This window comes from Pipra filicauda, unplaced genomic scaffold (assembly GCF_003945595.2).
Source record: "Pipra filicauda isolate LSUMZ 115617 unplaced genomic scaffold, ASM394559v2 scaffold60_size3304689_pilon, whole genome shotgun sequence".
Lineage (NCBI taxonomy): Eukaryota > Metazoa > Chordata > Aves > Passeriformes > Pipridae > Pipra > Pipra filicauda.
The window spans coordinates 1,447,405-1,465,425 of NW_024104765.1; the positions used below are offsets into that span (position 1 = coordinate 1,447,405).

The 18,021-nt window shown below is 42.5% G+C and overlaps 1 protein-coding gene across 1 annotated transcript; it reads left to right on the plus strand.

The window, feature by feature from the left end:
* Positions 1–6,968: 6,968 nt before the first annotated feature.
* On the plus strand, positions 6,969–15,219 carry GJA10 (gap junction protein alpha 10). The gene is made up of 2 exons (XM_039388117.1): positions 6,969–8,317; positions 13,402–15,219. Exons 1-2 carry the CDS (start codon positions 6,980–6,982, stop codon positions 13,438–13,440), a joined length of 1,377 nt encoding a protein of 458 aa, XP_039244051.1. The 5' UTR covers positions 6,969–6,979; the 3' UTR covers positions 13,441–15,219.
* The last annotated feature ends 2,802 nt before the right edge of the window (positions 15,220–18,021 follow it).

Consider the following 18,021-nt stretch of genomic DNA (forward strand, 5'->3'; position numbering starts at 1 on the left):
AACTCGAAGGATGCGAGTTTTCAAAACTTTTCCAGAGTGGAAATTCAGATAGCAGGGTTTATGAAGATGTGCATAATAGTGAAATGATAGAGCACTGGGTATTGAATTTGGAGGGATTCTCTCTAAGGCAAAGTCTGTTGGCAGCTAATGGTGTACATACAACAGTTGTCTTAACTAAAGGCAGTTCTCTTAGGTGTCAATCCAGCAACCTGTAGCTATTTCTATTAAGGCTTTCCAGCAACCTATAGCTATTTCTATTAAGGCTTTCCCCTAACTGTCTTCACTCTAAAATCAGCTGCAGAATAATCTTTAGCAATTTATCTTCGTGAAGAGAGGCAGCAGTAATAAAGCCTGCCAAGAAACAGGTTTAAGGATTTCTTAGAAGAATCTATTAAATTGGGCAGGAGCTGTTTCAGGAGCAAAATTGGCTTTGATAGGAAAGATGAATAAAGTTTCAGTGGTGGCTGGCACAGCCTCTCCCATCAGAGTTTGAAAGTACTGTGCTGTGCCACCAAAAGCAAACCCATCTGAATCACAAGAGAGGATGTGGGGAATTAAAGAAAATAGAGAAATACTGTAACAGAAAGGAAGTCGCACAGCTCTTGTTAAACTAAAGAGGCCCGTGGTTTGAATTTGTGGACTGGGACATAGTTATCCATATTATTAAATTAATTATGTAATTAAATTAATTAAGTGGTCTTTGATAATTAGTCCCGTCCAAAACTGCAGCTATCCTTCCTGGTTTAGACCGCAGAAGGAGCAAGTTAGTACCTGTAGTAGCAGTAATGTTCATCTGTAGTAAAATGGAAAAATGGGCAAGTTCAAGTGAGGTGACTTTTTTAATAAGCCGAGGTGTTTCTAGACAGGGTACACTGTACATGGAGTGGTTTAGGCTAAAGGCGGTAAAATTCTGTAGTTTCATCCTGGCATTTCAGTATGCCTATACCTGATGCTTTGGCTGCATCCTGTTGTACAGCTCACTCTTCCCCATCCATTGGCTTCAGAGTTTTATGATGGGTTCAGTGAGACAGCAGAAAGCACATACACTTTGAGGTGGTTTTGACCCTGTACTGTTAACTGTTGTGAATATCAGAATAGTAATGTATTAGTATAAGGAAATGCTACTGTGTTACAAGATTACTATTGGTTCCCATGTATATCCTTTTCTGGTTTTCAAATGTGTGAAAAGCTGCAATGAAAAGCTGCAATGCTATAAAAACTGTATTTGGACCTAATGTTTTAAGAACTTATTTTGTACTAGCCACCACTTACAATTTTGAATCATAGAATATCCTGAGTTGGAAAGGACCCACAAGGAATCCAACTCCTGGCCCAGCACAGGACAGCTGCAAGAATTCCATGATGTGGTGAGAGCGTTGTCCAAATGCTTACTGAGCTCTGTCAGGCTTGGTGCTGTGACCACTTCTCTGGGGAGCCTGTTCCAATGCCCAACCACCTTCTGAGTGAAGAACATTTTCCTAATATCCAACCTAAACCTCCCCTGACACAGCTTCATGCCATTTCCTCAGGTCACCACACTGGTCACCACAGTGAAGAGATCGGTACCTTCCCCTCTGCTTCCCCTTGTGAGGAAGCTGTTGGCTGTGATGAGGTCTCCCCTCAGTCTCCTCTGGACTGAACAAACCAAGGCTTCCCCTCCCAACCCTTCACTATCCTCGTGGCCCTCCTTTAGACACTCTCTGATAGCTTAATGTCTTTTTAATATTGTGGTACCCAAAACTGCACACAACATTCAAGGGGAGGCTGCACCAGTGCAGAGCAGAGCAGTACAATCCCCTCCCCTAACCAGCCGGTGGTGCTTTGCCTGATTCCTCCCAGGACAGAGCTGGCCCTCCTGGCTGCCAGGGCACTGCTGACTCATATTCAGCTTTCTGTCAAGCAGAACTCACAGGTCCCTTTCTGTGGTGCTGTTCTCCAACTTCACGTTTCCCAGTCTATATGTACATCCAGGGTTGCCCAATCCCCAGGTGCAGAATCCTGCTGTCACAGGCGAGGTAGAGTAAATGCCCCATACTGGATTTGCATACTAGGGCTTATTGAAGAACCAAGAAAGCAAGATTAAAGCTTTCACCCTCCTTGGTTGTGACCAGCTCCTGCCCCAGCACTACGTTCCCTGGGTCTCTACTTACCACCAGGGAGGTCATTTGTGGTCCAGGAAGGTCAGGCATGAAGATATGCTGGTTCCCACTCTGCTGCTGCTCACTCCTGCCCATTCCAGGTGCCACTGGCCAAGCTCCTGTCTCTCTGATCTCCAGGATATTCCCTCCCAACATATCCATACATGCTGCCTGCTAGCATTTACGCTGTAAGCTGATTTCATCTGTGGCAGATGCTTATAGCAAGAGAGGGAGCAGAGGTGAAGGCGGCATTCCTGAGAAACACTGTGGAAGCTGCTGGAGATGTCAGATCAACACCACCATCTGGTGAGGCAGCACAGAGCACCCAGGCCTGAGTCAAGGGTCCAAGACAGCTGAAGCAGCAAGGAAAAGCCTTAGGGACTTGGTGACCAGATTTGGAAAGACGAGGCATGAAAATGAAATGCCAATGACAGGTACATGAGAGTATATGGATGAGAAAGGCTTATGGAGGTCTGAGTGTTTCAGATGAATGTCAGCCTACCTCTCAGGAGTAGAAAGTGTAGCCCTGCTGCCCCTAAAGCATTTGTAATGTGTGCATAAACCACACATCTGTTGCATTAGGCTGAGGCTAGAGGAAAGATGTGGTAGTCACCTCATCTGCTGCAGGGCAAGGCTCTGAAGGCATATTCAAATGGGACTTTCAGGGAGACCAGTACAGCTTATCCGAGAGAGAAGGATGTGATGGTGCATCAATCAGAGATAATTCCAAAGAAGATGTGGGGCTGCTGTTTTTTGAGAACTGGACATTAGTTAGTGGCATTATCTTCAGGGAGAAGAATCTGAAATGGAAATCAGTTATGTGCCTTATAAGATGGAAGAAAAGAGCCAGAAAGTCCAGAGCAAGAGAGGGGAAAAATGAATATTTGGGAATCCCATAAAATTTAGGTATGGGCACGACTAGGTAGCAGAAGCTCTAAGTATCAGAATCTCAGCTCTTGTGACCCTGATTTCTCACCAAATCCCATTTTGGCTTCTCACCTTCCTTTTTAAAGCCTTGTCCCTCATAGATACCAGTTCTTAATGGCCTTGTGGGTGACTCTTTAACCCAGCTGAAGAAGGGTTACTGTGCTAAAAACCTGTGTTTCTAACTGAAGACTCGAGTCTCAGTTCCTGTGGCCTCCATTTGCAAGGACTCGGTCTAACACATCCTAAATTAACTCACCAGGCAACAGAGTATGAAATCGGACATGACCGATCGATCTTTGAGCATTGATTCAAAGCAAAACTAATGGAATGTAAAGAAAATGTAAGGCTCTATTGTACTGTAAAGGCTGACTATTTAGCCATTTTACAAATAAAATTTCGTTTGGGAGCTGGATGGAAGTGTAAAGTTTGAAGAACTGACTAAAAGCAGGCATAGGGACTTCACAAACTACTGACGTACAGACTGAGCCTTGGGGGAATGGCTTTGTTAGACGCCACTGACTAGAATAATTGCATGATAATTTTGGCTAGAGGCACCATCCAATCATCTGATGATTTTTAAACCGTGCATGAGTAGTTTAGACAGAGCAATCTTGGCATCCAGCTACACAGAACTGAGAAGTCCATTCAACATCTATGCTTTGGCTCTTGGGGTAAAAAAGTGTCCTAGCACTATCAAAGAAAGGTCTCTGAGACATAACAAGCAGTGCTGCATGCTCCTTCTGCAATGCTCCAAGAGACTAACCAAGGGCTTTATCCTAAGGTAAGTGGCAGAAAAATAGTTCTTCCTAGGGCAGTATGGAGCAGGCAGGTCCTGTCAGACTTGAATCAATGGAAATTCAACTGTTAAGTAGTTGCATCTTAACATTTATCTGACAAAACCTTTAACCCTGCTTTTTCCAACCACAGATGATGAAAACCTGGCATAAATTTAGTATAGAAGTGATTTGAATAGTGGCAAATAATCAGATGAACTTTAAAGAAGTAACAAAATTGAGAAATAAAGAAATTTCATCTAAGTGAAATGTTAGATTTTCATCTGATTCTAACCAATTACATGGATAAATTTTTATTGTTTGAAATAACCATATAAAACTACTTGGGCAGGCACAAAGGTCATCAGATGGTATAAGAAATAGCTCAGGTATGTACTATCTATACTAAAAATGGTATATTATTAGTCTACAAGGCTAATAGTCTAGAATAGGCTGTAGTACTAGAATACTAGAATTTCTAGTTTACTAATGGACTGAATATAATGATATCAATCACATTTGAAATTACTCTCTTACAGTAAACTGAAATTACTCTGTTATATAGAATTCAATTAAGACCAGGGAAGGGGAAAAAAATGATAAAATTGGAAGCACATTGCTATGACAATGTTGTAAAGCAGTTTGGACTGATTTCTTAGAAACTCTGGGTTTTGTGTCTTTAAACTAACTTCTTTACTTCATACACAATGTTCACTGTGTCTATACTTGTACTGCATTTCTACCAGTGAGTTGAGGGAAAGTGACCTGGTATAATAGACCCACTTACAGGGTGAATTACACCACTCCTACACTTACTGTCTTGTGTCGGCTTTTACAAAGGAAAGGTGAGGACAGAGTTGTTTAAATACTGGTAGAAACAGCTTAAGAAACAAGCATCTGTAAAGCCAGAGTGATATGCTTATATTCCTCTCTTGCCCCAAAGGGTTACATTCACTTTCTCCTCCAAAACAGACAATGACAGTTCCTACTGCTAGAGGAATGCTAGCATTTCATCTTTGGGATTAACACGAGTCTCCTTTCCCATTTTATTCTTCCATTTATATTTTAGCATCCCACGTGGGTTTTCGTTGTTTGACGTTAGGATTTTTTTGCTGAATCTATCAATTTCAGTGATGGATCAGCCATTTGCAGGGCAGCAAATATACCCAAAACTCCTTTGCTTAACTATTGCATTGCCATCATTCAGTCATCTTTCAGGGGAAGTAGAACGGAGCAACCAGCAAGTGTCACCCGCTTGTACTTGGCCTCCTTAGTATTCTGGGTCTGGGAACTTGCTCTGTGTAAACCTCTACTTTTCCCTTTACTGAAGATCAAATGTTCTGTATCAGCACTTCCAAGCTTGGAAAAACAGGTTCGACATGGCTAGCTTGAGATGTAACATTTTCCAGCAAACCAATAGACAGATTAACATCTTTGCACCCGCCCAGACAATGACATTGCAATAATTTGATATCTGCTCTGAATAAAACCCATATGAAATCAGAAGAAAGATTTGATATTGTTATTTAAAGATGAGGAAAATAGGTGACAATAATTATTGCTGACTTTTTTTGCTCATGTGTCTTATTTCAGTGATATACATGGGAGGGAAGGAGTGGGGAAACAAGATAGTCCAAGTGTGTGTCACAGCACCTAAGAAATTACTTGACTAGCTAGGTTTCCTTAAGCAGTTATGTACGTGAAAAGGAAAGTTGATTGTGCAAATTCAGATTGCAGAGAAAAAATAAATGCCAGACATAATAATAAAATCTGCAGGATGCCTATGCTGAGAATGCTGGTTACAACTGGAAAACTTTACTCACATTATGGATACATACAGCCTCAAAGCAGAATTGTACCACCTGAGATCATATCATAAACCGTAACCAAGCCATATCGATAATGGTGATATCACCCAACTATGATATCATTTAAATTTGTGTAAGATTTTGGGCATGTCATCCAGCCACACTCAAAAAAAAAAAGCTCAGAAATTGCACTTTACTGAAGGCTGTAGTTTAGTGGAATTTGGGAAGTTTTGAAAGTACAGTAGCATAAAAAATTTAAGTGCAAACCCTGCGGTAGATATGATCCCAGATGCTTTCAATAATTTGTTACCAAATTAGCAGAAAAAAATACAGGGACACAACACCAAATACGCAGTGTATTCACAAATAAACAGTCAAATACCTTACATTTAAATTGCCTACCTTACCTGAAGCTCCTAAGTTTTTCCAAAGCAGCAGCTTGGTAGCAGAATGTAGATGAATTTCCTGGTAAGTCAAAGAGATCCTGGGAACGAGGTAGTTAAAAAGATCATTGCACACTCACAGCTAAAAACGTCCATATCCCTCCACTGTGCAATCCCTGATTTTTTTATCTTATATGTTGAAATTAATAATTAAGACAAAGTCTTGGTGGTTCAGTAAAACTTTATGCATAAAATGAAAAGTATTTATCTTAGAAGCACTCATTTATATTATCCTAGAACTACAAATGTACAGCTATGTGTAAATCGGCGATGGATTTGTAGTTTTAGGAAGCCAAGAGAGAAACTTGTGAATTGTTACCTTGATAGATGGGAACATATTGGATGGATGGCACTAATAATGCTACTACCTTGGGGTAAAAAAATAAACTTTTTTTTTTTGTCACAGTTACAGGATACTTCTCAAAACTTTATTCAATAAATTAAAGTCAGGAGCATTATATATTATGGCAACACTATGGCAAAGCCACGGTCAATGTGGAATGGAGTGGGTATAGAATTAAACTGTGGTTGGCAGAGGATTTGCAAATTGGGAAAGAAATTTGTCTTCTTTTCTAGTGGGAAGAAAATAGTGTAAAACTGTAGGCAATTACAAGCAGTGTGGCTTACAGGTGAAATCAATCTCTCTTAAAGTCATCTCATATTTGCATCTTTGACCATAAATCATGAAGTCAGAATTAATTTGTAGGCCCAGTAAGTAGAAAATAATTATGAACTTCTAAGAATTCTCTTGCTATCAAAAGAGTGTATATGAAAGATCATTATTAAAACAAAATGAAACAAAACAAACTTAAGTGGGAGATTTCCAAAAGAAAACCATCATTGTATGAAAATACCTTTTTTTTGTTTGTTTCAGAAATGAACTTCTGACCATGGGGGACTGGAACTTGTTGGGCAGCATCCTTGAAGAAGTGCACATCCACTCCACCATAGTTGGCAAAATCTGGCTCACAATCCTGTTCATATTCCGGATGCTGGTGCTGGGAGTGGCTGCTGAAGATGTCTGGGACGATGAGCAGTCCGAGTTCATCTGCAACACAGAGCAACCTGGCTGCAACAACATCTGTTATGACAAAGCCTTTCCCATCTCTTTGATCAGATACTGGGTTCTACAGATCATATTTGTCTCCTCCCCATCATTAGTGTACATGGGCCATGCACTCTATAGGTTAAGGGCGCTTGAGAAAGAGCGACAGAACAGGAAAGCTCACCTGCGGGCTCAGCTGGAAGACCTGGAGCCCATGCTCGAGGAACACAGGAGAGTAGAGAGAGAACTGCGTAAGCTGGAGGAACAGAAGAAAGTGAATAAGGCACCCCTGAGAGGGTCCCTGCTGCGCACCTATATCCTACATATCCTGACCCGGTCAGTGGTCGAAGTGGGCTTTATGATAGGTCAGTATCTTTTATATGGGTTTCACATGTCCCCTCTTTACAAATGCACTCGGCCCCCATGCCCTAACACGGTGGATTGTTTTGTGTCCCGACCCACAGAGAAGACCATCTTTATGGTTTTCATGAACAGCATCGCCGCCGTCTCCCTCTTCCTCAACATCCTAGAAATCGCCCACCTGGGCCTCAAGAAGATCCAGAAGAGCCTCTGCGGGCAGCCGCAGTGGTCGGCAGGCCTCGCCGAGGAGGATCCCAGCCTGTACAACTCCAAGAAGAGCTCCGTGGTGCCGTCGCCGCCCCGCCTGGCCAGCAACGCGGCCCCGCCGCGCCCCGCGCCCGCCCCGCTCCCGCCACCGCCGCCCGCGCCCGGCGCCCCCGGCCCGCCGCCGACCCGGCAGCACCGCGGGCAGCTCCGGGGGACGCCGCCGCCCCGCCGCCGGCACCACGGACAGCACCAGCCCTCCTCCAGCAGCGAGGAGGCGCCGCGGGCCGCCGCGCCGGGCGGCGGGGCAGGGGCGGCGGGGGCGCCGGCCGCCGCCCGCCGGGTGCCCCGCAGGCACAGCCGGGCGAGCGCCTGCCGCGATCTGGATGAGGAGCGCGGCGACTCCCCGGACAGCGGGCACTGCCCAGGCACGCGCAAGTCCAGCTTCCTCTCCCGCGTCCTCACCGGGAGCCGGGCGGGCAGCGACAGCGAGGGCACCGCGTCCCGCGGCGGCTCCGGCCCCGGCTCCGGGTCCGCGTCCGGCTCTGAGGGGAAGCGCCGCGAGGAGGGCGCGCCCAGCCCGCCGCCCGCCGCCAATATGGGACGCCGCGTGTCCATGGCAAGTAGCGCCCGGGGCAGCCCGAGGGAGGTGGGCGAAGGGGGGCCCCCGCACCCTGTCCCGGCACGGGGGAGGAGAGGCCGAACCAGGGGGCAGGAAGGTTCGGGCAGGACTTCCAACACAGCCCCAGCGCCTCGCGGTCTCCCGGACCATGCCAAGCTGCCAAATTTTGAGTCTCCTTTTGCAGTGAAAACAGAAACACTAGGGAATTCCTGAGTCCTGAGGAGCTCTAAGTCACCGAATCTCAGCTTCTTTATACTCATTCTATCATCCCAATCAACTCGACAGGGACCGTGCCAGGGAAAACTTCTTCAGCTCCACCCAGGTGGACACTAAGAAAGAGAAGTCTTGAATTCACTGAGTTCAATGACCCAACTTCTCTCAGCTTCAGGGGCTTTGTCCTAGAGGTGACCACTGAGTTCAGTAATTCAATTAATAAATCAGAAGATATACATATAAAAAACCCCACCAAATAATTGCAATGCAGAGCCAATGACTACAGAATTGCTTTTTCAGCAGCTGTTTCTCTTCTTTGGCCACATGCTCTAGGCTTGCTTACTGTCAGGGTTGATAACATATAGTGCTTGCACAAGAATCAACAAGGCTTTCTTAAAATTCTGATTTTATTTGAATTCTGATTGCCTCAGATCACCGGGTTTGTCCTCTGAGAGCATAGAGGCTCCTTTACAAATGCTTGCAATAGCAAGCCCATAAATAACTTTTTGCAGGGCATCTAATAAACAAGCTTACTTTACACAATGCTCAAAGTTATAGATTCTATTGGGTTTTTTTCTCACTCTTCCTAAAAAAACCCAAACCCACACTTTTGCCTAAATACAAAACAAACAAAAGAGAACAACTAACTATCTTCAAATCTTCTGTGGAAAGAAACAGAAGGCACTGTTACACATTGCTCATCCAAAAACTGTTTGCGGGTCCCAGTTTTCGTGTAGTTTCAGTTTCTACAATAAGCCAGTCAGCATAAGACATAATAAATTGTCACTTAAAAGCAATTTAACCACTTTCCACTTCAGTATTTCTAATACTGAGCGAGGGCCTAGAGTCTAATCTATCGATCTGCTGGTTTTTGATACTCAGAGAGAAGGCATTTTAAAAAGGTGAAGTGCAGAAATTTATTCAAGCTGGACAGAATTTCAGTAGCACCCTGCTGAGAACTCACAGAAGTTGTTTGGCAGCTTTTCTTTTGTGATGACAATGACTTTATCTTCCAGGGGAGATCTTCAGAGAAATACATTCAGTTTGCAAAACAGTGTCATTACTCTTGAAAGTAGCAGTCCTCTGGCATGCTGCCTTTGGGGATCATTATATACCAGACTGGTCCTGGCATTTTAAAATGTGACTCATGTAGGTATGCTACCTGGTGTTTCCTGCTTACAGCACATGATATTTAAGAGTAAATGTCCTTCTAAACAAAATTGAGTCAAGATTTTGGCAAATGTACTTTACTCTGGTATTGCTATAGTGTTTTATGAATACCGATTTCAATACAGAAATATGCTGATGCATAATAAATATGCTGAACCTGGGCATTAAAACTTGGATATTCCTATAATAGTCTGTATTCCCAAGTTCCTGTATTAACTATTTAATTTTGGTTGTCAAAGGCAGTCAGCATTGGTTAGATTCGTTTTGACTTCCAGAAGACAATCATCGTGTGTAAATGACAGAATCATAGAATGATTTGGTTGGAAAGGACCTTAAAGATCACCTAGTTTCAACTATTAGATCTAAACAATCTATTAGATTCTGCGGACAGACCACTAAAACTGGACCTTCATTGCATCAGAAAAAGCACACAGCAAAGCAAAAGTGGAGAGTCATTGCACAACATGAGTGTCATTTCCAACTTATTTTGCTCCATCTAAACACAATGATATCATCACTGATTATACAGATGAACTAATCTCAACTCAGTGGGGAGCTAGCCTAAATAATGTTACAAAACTCTGCATTGACAGGGGAATTCAGCAATGGCCTACAGTTGAAGACAGGCTATCTGCAAGTCTCCAAAACCTTTGTATTGAGGATCATATCTTTGAAGTGATGGCAAACAATTTGTTCACTGATAACTGTATAAAGCTAAATTTCCAAGGCTCCCTTACAGGATTCATCTTAAAGACTATATGGTATCATGTCTTCTAAGAGATATTGTGCTTACACACATAGTTCTGACCTAAGGTTTGCATCTCTCATCACATTTTTACTTTTATTTAAGGGGAGATACATCTATGGAGCAAAAGGGCACCTTCTACATGGTCCTAGGCTGCCAACCTCCCTTAGGCGAGCAGGCCTTAACTGGCAGCTTTTCACACACAACTCATTGAAAAGAGCAGGATGGAATTTAGTATAACTTCAATCACAACTGACAGCTGGGAGCTGAATTCACAAAGATTTGTAGGAATTAATGCTGCTGTCAATAGGATTCTGCACATGAATGATAGTATGAGAAAAACCCCTCATAATCTGCACCAGTCAGGCCCTTGACTGGTGGATGATACATTTTTAAGCCTGATAAGATTAATAGACAGATGCAGTCAAAGGTCAGCACATAACGAGTACCGATACAATCTGTGCTCTCTTGAAAATAGGCAGGGCCAGGAATTACAGCCTATAAAAAGCACCTAGCTCTTGAAGCACTGCACTAAGGGGTATTGTCTCACAGCCTCTGCATGTAAGACTGTGTGAAGCCATTGGGACCATTGAATAACTCTCTTCTTCTCTCTGGAGGGATGAAAATCACATCTGAGCACTCCAACTGAATAATCAGAGAATAAGGGGGCTTTACTTCCAAAGTCACCCTTTGCCAGAATCAAGCAGTCTCCTTCCTCACACATTTTCTGCAAAGGAACAATTGCAGAACTTCAGAAAGCTCAGTGGAGCATGACCACATCCTGACACTGCATCTTTAGAGTGTCACAATGTCATCCCAATTCAACAGCTGAATGCAAACATTTCTACAAAAGATGGAGGCCATCTGGTATTTCATTGCCGGCTGCATTTGAAGTCTTTTGCTATCTGTGTCTCTTCCTGCCTTTCTAAAGCAGAAGATTCCAATTGCATGCTACCTGAGCATGTCCAGCATCAGTTCTTTTCTGTCTCTATATGATAGTTTTCTAAAGAATTCTGTGGCATGCTCTAAAGCCTATGAGTTTTAATTTGGTTAACTGGGATTGTGAGTAGTTACATTAGACTAGCATCATCTTTCAGATGACTTGGAATTAATGATCACATTTGCATCCATGACTAAGCCTGTTAAGAGAACTACTGTGCTAGTCCCTCTTGCTAGGTACCCAAGGATACCAAGAAGATGGGGGCCTTGACGTTGTTTAATGATTGTATTTCTTCATGAAGTCATGATAAGTTCCTAAATCACAAAAAAATTTGGAAGTCATCAGAAGATGTATAATGTTCTTAGCAACCAAAATTACTAGATTAAGATTTTCAGAAAGAATTAGGCATTTTAGGCATACCAGATTTTTTTTTTTTTTCCCCAAGAAGTGGTGCATTTCCCCCACTCACTCCTCCAGAGAGACCTGTGCTTTGAGCGTAATTTCTTCAAATCTGTATTTTTGGCTACAAAGTAACCAATGTATCTTTAAGAGCAAGGCCTCCTTCTGGTGGTGAATGAGGGGAAGGAAGCTGATAATGAAGCAAGTGGCAACACTGATACTCTGAGCTTGCCGAATCGGCCTGAGATAGGGCTGCCGATTTATTTGTTTGCAGAAAAGAAAGTCTCAAGGGCTGAAATCCTGGCTCTGCCGAATTAGGGAAAATTTTACAATTCGCTAGGTTCGCTTTCCTTCACTGCATTGCTTTTTTATTCCTCTGTGTTGTTCAGTTCTTTTTCTGCTTCTCAATTCTCCATTCAGTTTTGAGCCTATTACCCACTGGGAAAACACTCCATAGTGAGCAGGATTGGAAAGAAAGAGCTGCTATTCAGTCTGAATGCTTGCAGTCTTCTTCAGAACAGGGCATGTTTACTCACCCTTTCAACAACACTTGAAGAGTAAATATCCACTCATTTAACTAGTTGCTCACCCGCTCTTGGTCCTGGGGCTGGGAACAGCTTGATAAGAGTGAATGTACGTTGAAATAACAAACCTGATAAGCACAGAGGAGTTAGTTATACAGCTGAGCTCCACTAGGAAAATACACAGTTGTGGTAATGGACTGGCAAACCCCTGTGTTCCTCTAGGATTTTTGAGAATCCTTAAAGGTATTCACATTTATATCTGCTGTTAATTACTGCTGGTTTTGTACAGTTTTTCAATGTAAACACCTCTTTAAAAATAAATATATAAATCCCACAGTATTTGTATTTTATTCTGCCCTGGACCACTCAGAAGAAGCTGGTGGTGATGACAGCAAGTGTACCAATTATCATGCTACAGTTACTTGATCACCCAAAGGTAACTGTTCACCAGTTGCAAAAACACAGATAAACTTTGGGGGTCAGCAGCAATTGAGCCCAGAGTTCAACTAATGAACACCTCTAAGGATTTGTGCAGTAATAAACAAATAACCTGGATTTTAGAAAGCGGAACTTGCTTGAGTCCTTCTTTGTATGGTTTTAAAGCATTTAAAAATATACAAAACCTCTTAATAGGTAAAGCAAGGGCTCTAGGATGGGTCCACTGATTTCAAACAAATTACTAAACCACAGAATCATAGAATCAGGATGGTTTGGGTTGGTAGTGACCTTAAAGACAATCTAGTTGCAGCCCCTACCCTATCATGGGCAGGGACAGCTTTCACTTGTTCAAAGCCCTGTCCAGCCCAGCCTTGAACACCCCGGGATGGGGCATCCACAACTTCTCTGGGCAACCTGTTTCAGTGCCTCACTGCCCCCACAGTAAATGACTTCTTCCTAATATCTAATCTAAACCTACTTTCTTTCAGTTTAAAGCCATTACTGAAGAAAGCCCTACAAGGTAAGTATGTTGTCAGCTAAACACCAGATTCCCTTAACTGTGTATGTGTTGGGGTTAATTACTATGACAACATTTCTTTTTCTCCTTTAAGCCAATTCAGCTTTGTGCTTTCTTTCTCTTGTTATCTTTCAGAGCATGCTCCTAGAACTATCGTCTATCATGAAAAAGTAATGACATTCTAAGGAGAAGAAATAAACTAAGGGACTGAGCACAAACTGCCTTCAGTAGAGAGATAAAAGCAGATTTTCTGTTGCTATGTTCCTCTCTCCCGCTGCTATAATGCCAAATTCACAATAACACTTTAAAAAAGCAAACACTTTATTCCTCCATTTTACACCAATCCCAATCGTACTGCACTCTGACTGTTGATGGGTAGCTCACTCCACAACTCAAGATTTTTCTCACGTAGACTGAGCTGGACCTGGTCAGTGTGTGCTGCCAATGCAAAAACAGCCTTGTGTTTTCGGGGGAACATTTTGGGATGTACAAGTTGTTGTGCATGCTAGTAGTGTTCATATCAGAAACCAGCCTGATCCACAGACCTTCAAGGCACTTTAAGACCCAAGGCACCCAAGAAAGGATTAGTTTGATTTGAAAGTAACCTGGAGGCTACCGGCCTCTATCTCCCCAGACTTCAGCAGCCGATGAATAAAAAGATGGAGGAAAGACTCGTGGAATCTGAAAGGACAAAGAATTTAAGAGAGAGAAAAAAACAACTGAAGAATATCTGCTGCTCCTCTGCGTGTGCTAATGCAATCCTCAAGCTCTGATAGAGACTTTCCATACTAACGTAGCCTTCTCATAGCTAAAGCTTTTGGCTCCAAAATTGAAACTGAGATACCAGGCAACTTACTCTAAGTGCAAAACATCCGTACTTTTCAGTTTTCTGTTCAAGAAAATCTGCAAGGTATCACATCAGAGTCATGAAAATCTTATTTGTTTCACTGTCTCATTAACTCATACAGAAGAACCAAAACACAAGCAAAACCAAAAAGAGCTCATTTTCAATTTGCTAGGACATCCGAGCTCTGGAAGGTTGGATTTCTGGGTAATACACAAGGAAGCAGCCCAAGAAAGCAGTCCTTTCACTCATGTACCTGGAAAATAAAGCACCTTCTTCTGACTGTCCCTGATCCTGTTTCTGGCCACATACTTTAGGCTGCTTTTATTTGTCAAGCTTATCACAGTTCACATTTGCTATCACCTCAGCAGCAAGTGATGCTTGGAACAAACTCATTTGCTATGCAGCTTTCCCAAAGCATAAAAATTCCCTATCATTTGACAACTCTAAGGCAAGGCTAGCAGAAAGCAGGACAGCAGGAAAATAAGTCAAGCATAAAGATTGCAGTGTCGTTTTTTTTCTTGTGCACACGATTTACATTCATATTCTGCCTTACTAGAAACACTTTGACAATTTGCTTGTGCATTTGTTTAGTATTTTAAGGTAAAAAAAAAAAGAAATACTTGAGACAGTGGCTATTAAGTGCCAGCAACAACTGATCAGGGATGGAGAAACAGCTTTGCTAAAGTACATTCTCTACTGCCAGGCTGTATAGATGCAGTGGATACAACATCTTCTGACAGATTTGAGGGGGTGGGAAGCTTTCTTCATATAGGTTCAGTGGGAAGACTCAGAAAACCGAGTAACTCTGGAAAATAACATGTTTGATTTTCTTCCCTGAGAATTTTCAGACTGAAAAATCGCAGGCAACTTTCACAGCTGCAGATGGAGGAGGATGCAGCTTGTATCCCTCAGGTTAGTGGCCTAGGGAATGTGATTTAGGGTTTCCTGTCTGGTGATAAAAAAGCCTCGGGACCTCCCTCTAGCAGCTTGCCCTCCTTCCCACTCCATGGAGCATCATCCCACCAAGTCTGTGGACTGGGGTAGGACAACTGGTCATGCCACTTCCCCCTTGCTGGGTCTCCTCCTGCAAGCCGATGAGCAGACTCTCAGCTCGGATCCAACACAAGAAGAGAGGTGGCTGCTATGTGTTTGGAATCCCAAAGAGCAAACCTCCTCCACTAGACCATGCATCCTGCCTGTGGTAATAGCATCTAAGGCTGTTGTCATTTCTTCTTTTCTTTCTGGATTTCCTGTAGTATAAGTGATGCTAATGGCCCATGGTACAAGTTTCCTCTTTCAGAGAGGTACACTACAGATATTTTTCAGCTATATTTTGTTTCTACAGAAACCTCAGTTTCTCTCAGGTTTTCCTTAAAGGGGAAACAAACCCCAGCCTCTCCCCTCACCTTCCAACACGCACACTGGCGCTTTAGAAGACCCAAAGATTTATCAGAATTGCCTTAAGTCATGCACTAGGGGAATGGGTATAGATACAGCTTATTTGATCTTCCCAAAACATCTTTGCAATGAAACACCCTGGGCTGTTCCTCCAGATCAAAGGTAACTGGATCCCTGGATCAAAGACTAGCAGTGAATTAACAATGGGATCATGTGAGTAGAGGTCTCTTCATCAATCCAGAGATTCGCTAGGCAGTAACAACCACATCCAACCTACCTCCTAAATCTCACCTACAACCTGCATGTTAACTGAGCCCTGCAATATCAATTTCAGAGTCAAGATGAGTCGATTTACAATACATAATGATATGTCTTTATTTCATCAACAGAAATGGTGTCTAGACAAAATTCAGTTAACACTAGCAATTCAAATGAATGAAAAGGGTTGGGTGGTTTAATTTTTTTTGCACAATACTGTATTTACAATGAGTAAATGACATTTTAAATTCATTAGTTCATAGCAATGCTTTCTTCCAAAAAGGTAAAAATTCTTAGTAACAGAGAGTAAGCATCAACAGCCACCTCATTTATTTATACAATAAAAATCACAAGAAACCACAGTCACCTAGAAAAAAAATAAAGACAAGCTTAAGAACTAGTACAATAAAATGATGCATTGAATTAAGTTACATTAATCGCATAGAATTTGTGTAAAAAGTATGTAGAAAAAACACCTGATGTAACCTGTTACAGTCATTGACCAGTTATGAGAGGTACAGAGGGTTATACAGGTAGATATGTGTGAAAACTGTCCATACTGTTTGACCTGGGGAGGAAGAGAAGAGGGGTTGCACCCCCTTGCATACACTGATAAAACCCTGTTTTGAATATGGCCTCTGAAGTTTGTAAGGCATATATAAGAGGTGCACTTGTAACCAACTGGTTCTGGAACAAACTTTTAGGGCATCCCCACCCTTGAAATCAAAGGTGATGCTTGGAACTATGAGTAAACAACCATGCATCAAATATCACCAAAGTGTTTAGTATCATTCCTGCTGGTTTGAGGGATCCAGAGAGCTTCAGGCAGAGCAAGCGGAGTAGTAAGAGCAGGACTGAAACCATGCAGGTTTCTCCTGGGTACATCACAAATGCAGGGTAATGCTGGCCTGGGCAGGGGAAGCCAGTCACAACCCCCAGCGCAGGGTAGCTGCTCCCTCCTCTGCCCACATCCCAGAGTGTGGGCTCCTCCGGCTGCAGGGACGAGCCCAGCTGGCAAATGCAGGCCCCACTTGGATCCCTCCAAAACATGGGGGTCGTTTGGGTTCATAGCCTGGGACCATCTCTGCTTCTAAGCAATCAATGAAATCAAACACTGCCAGTTGCCATTTCTATTTTGGGATACTAGTTTCTTTCTGCATGCCCTTAATTAGCCAAAAGGGATCAACAGTGGCACTGCATGAACCACACTGTGACTTTCACCTACAGAAAGGGCTCTGCCCACTGTCACCGAAGTTCATACAAGAACAAGAGTCATCTAACTGGCTTTTTAGCAGTTGTTTGTTGGGGGTAATGACCTTGTAAAAAGATATTTTTAGCATTCCTTCCTGCCAAAAAGCAATTTTCTTTGCAAAAATGGCAACATTATCTGAGTAATACCTTAAAATGCATATCAATATTTGACTTTGATATAAATAATACCTATCTTGGTGGAGTGTAGGAAAATACTGTACACTTAAGTCTTTGCAAGTAATGCCATTAAAATTTTGAGAGTAAAGGAAATATTATTCTACAGACCACCAACAATAGATCTTTTAAATATACACACAGTATTTGAACATATGCATATACACATATATTGTATTCTACAGCATCAGACCTGATGCCTGAGTCATGAAATACTCCAAGGAGTATTATAAATATACATATATGTATTATAAACAGGAACATACACAAACACACACTCTGACTAGAATTATAGATGTATGTATACATACATACACATATTTTATATATGGATGCAAAATTAACCTGGACTGTGTTGGCAGAGACAAAACTGAAATGAAGTCAAAATCTGTTGTGAGAATTTCTAACAGAAAAGAGAGCAGAAGTTCTTTATGTTAATAGTTTTAGTTTCACCTCACTTCCGATAAAAATAAAACTGCTCTATACTTAGCAGATCCCCTCCTTATGCAAAGTTGCTGCTCATACTGAGCTAAACCTTCTCTAGGCAGCCCTAAAATAGAGACTTTTAAAATGCTGTAGCCATGGGCTACAACATTCACCCGGAGGCACCTTCAAACACATCTCAGATTAGAAAAAAAAAGGTGGAAGCAGCACTCCTTGTTGCAAAGGTAGAGGACGTGAAGTGGAAAAAGATGTGAGCCTGTGGAAACCTGGCAAATGTTCACTTTGTCTCACTGCAAAATTCACTACGGGCCTTCTATTCTTAAAATGCACCCCTTGCTCTCTTCACTACCACAGGCAGTGTTACAAGACACAAGTGAGGATGT

What these genes read in the sequence shown, in the direction of transcription:
- GJA10 (XM_039388117.1), top strand. Translation starts at nt 6,980, where the DNA reads ATGGGGGACTGGAACTTGTTGGGCAGCATCCTTGAAGAAGTGCACATC. An exon ending in TGGGACGCCGCGTGTCCATG is followed by an intron (nt 8,318 to 13,401) that starts GCAAGTAGCGCC and finishes GTTATCTTTCAG; the next exon opens with AGCATGCTCCTAGAACTATC.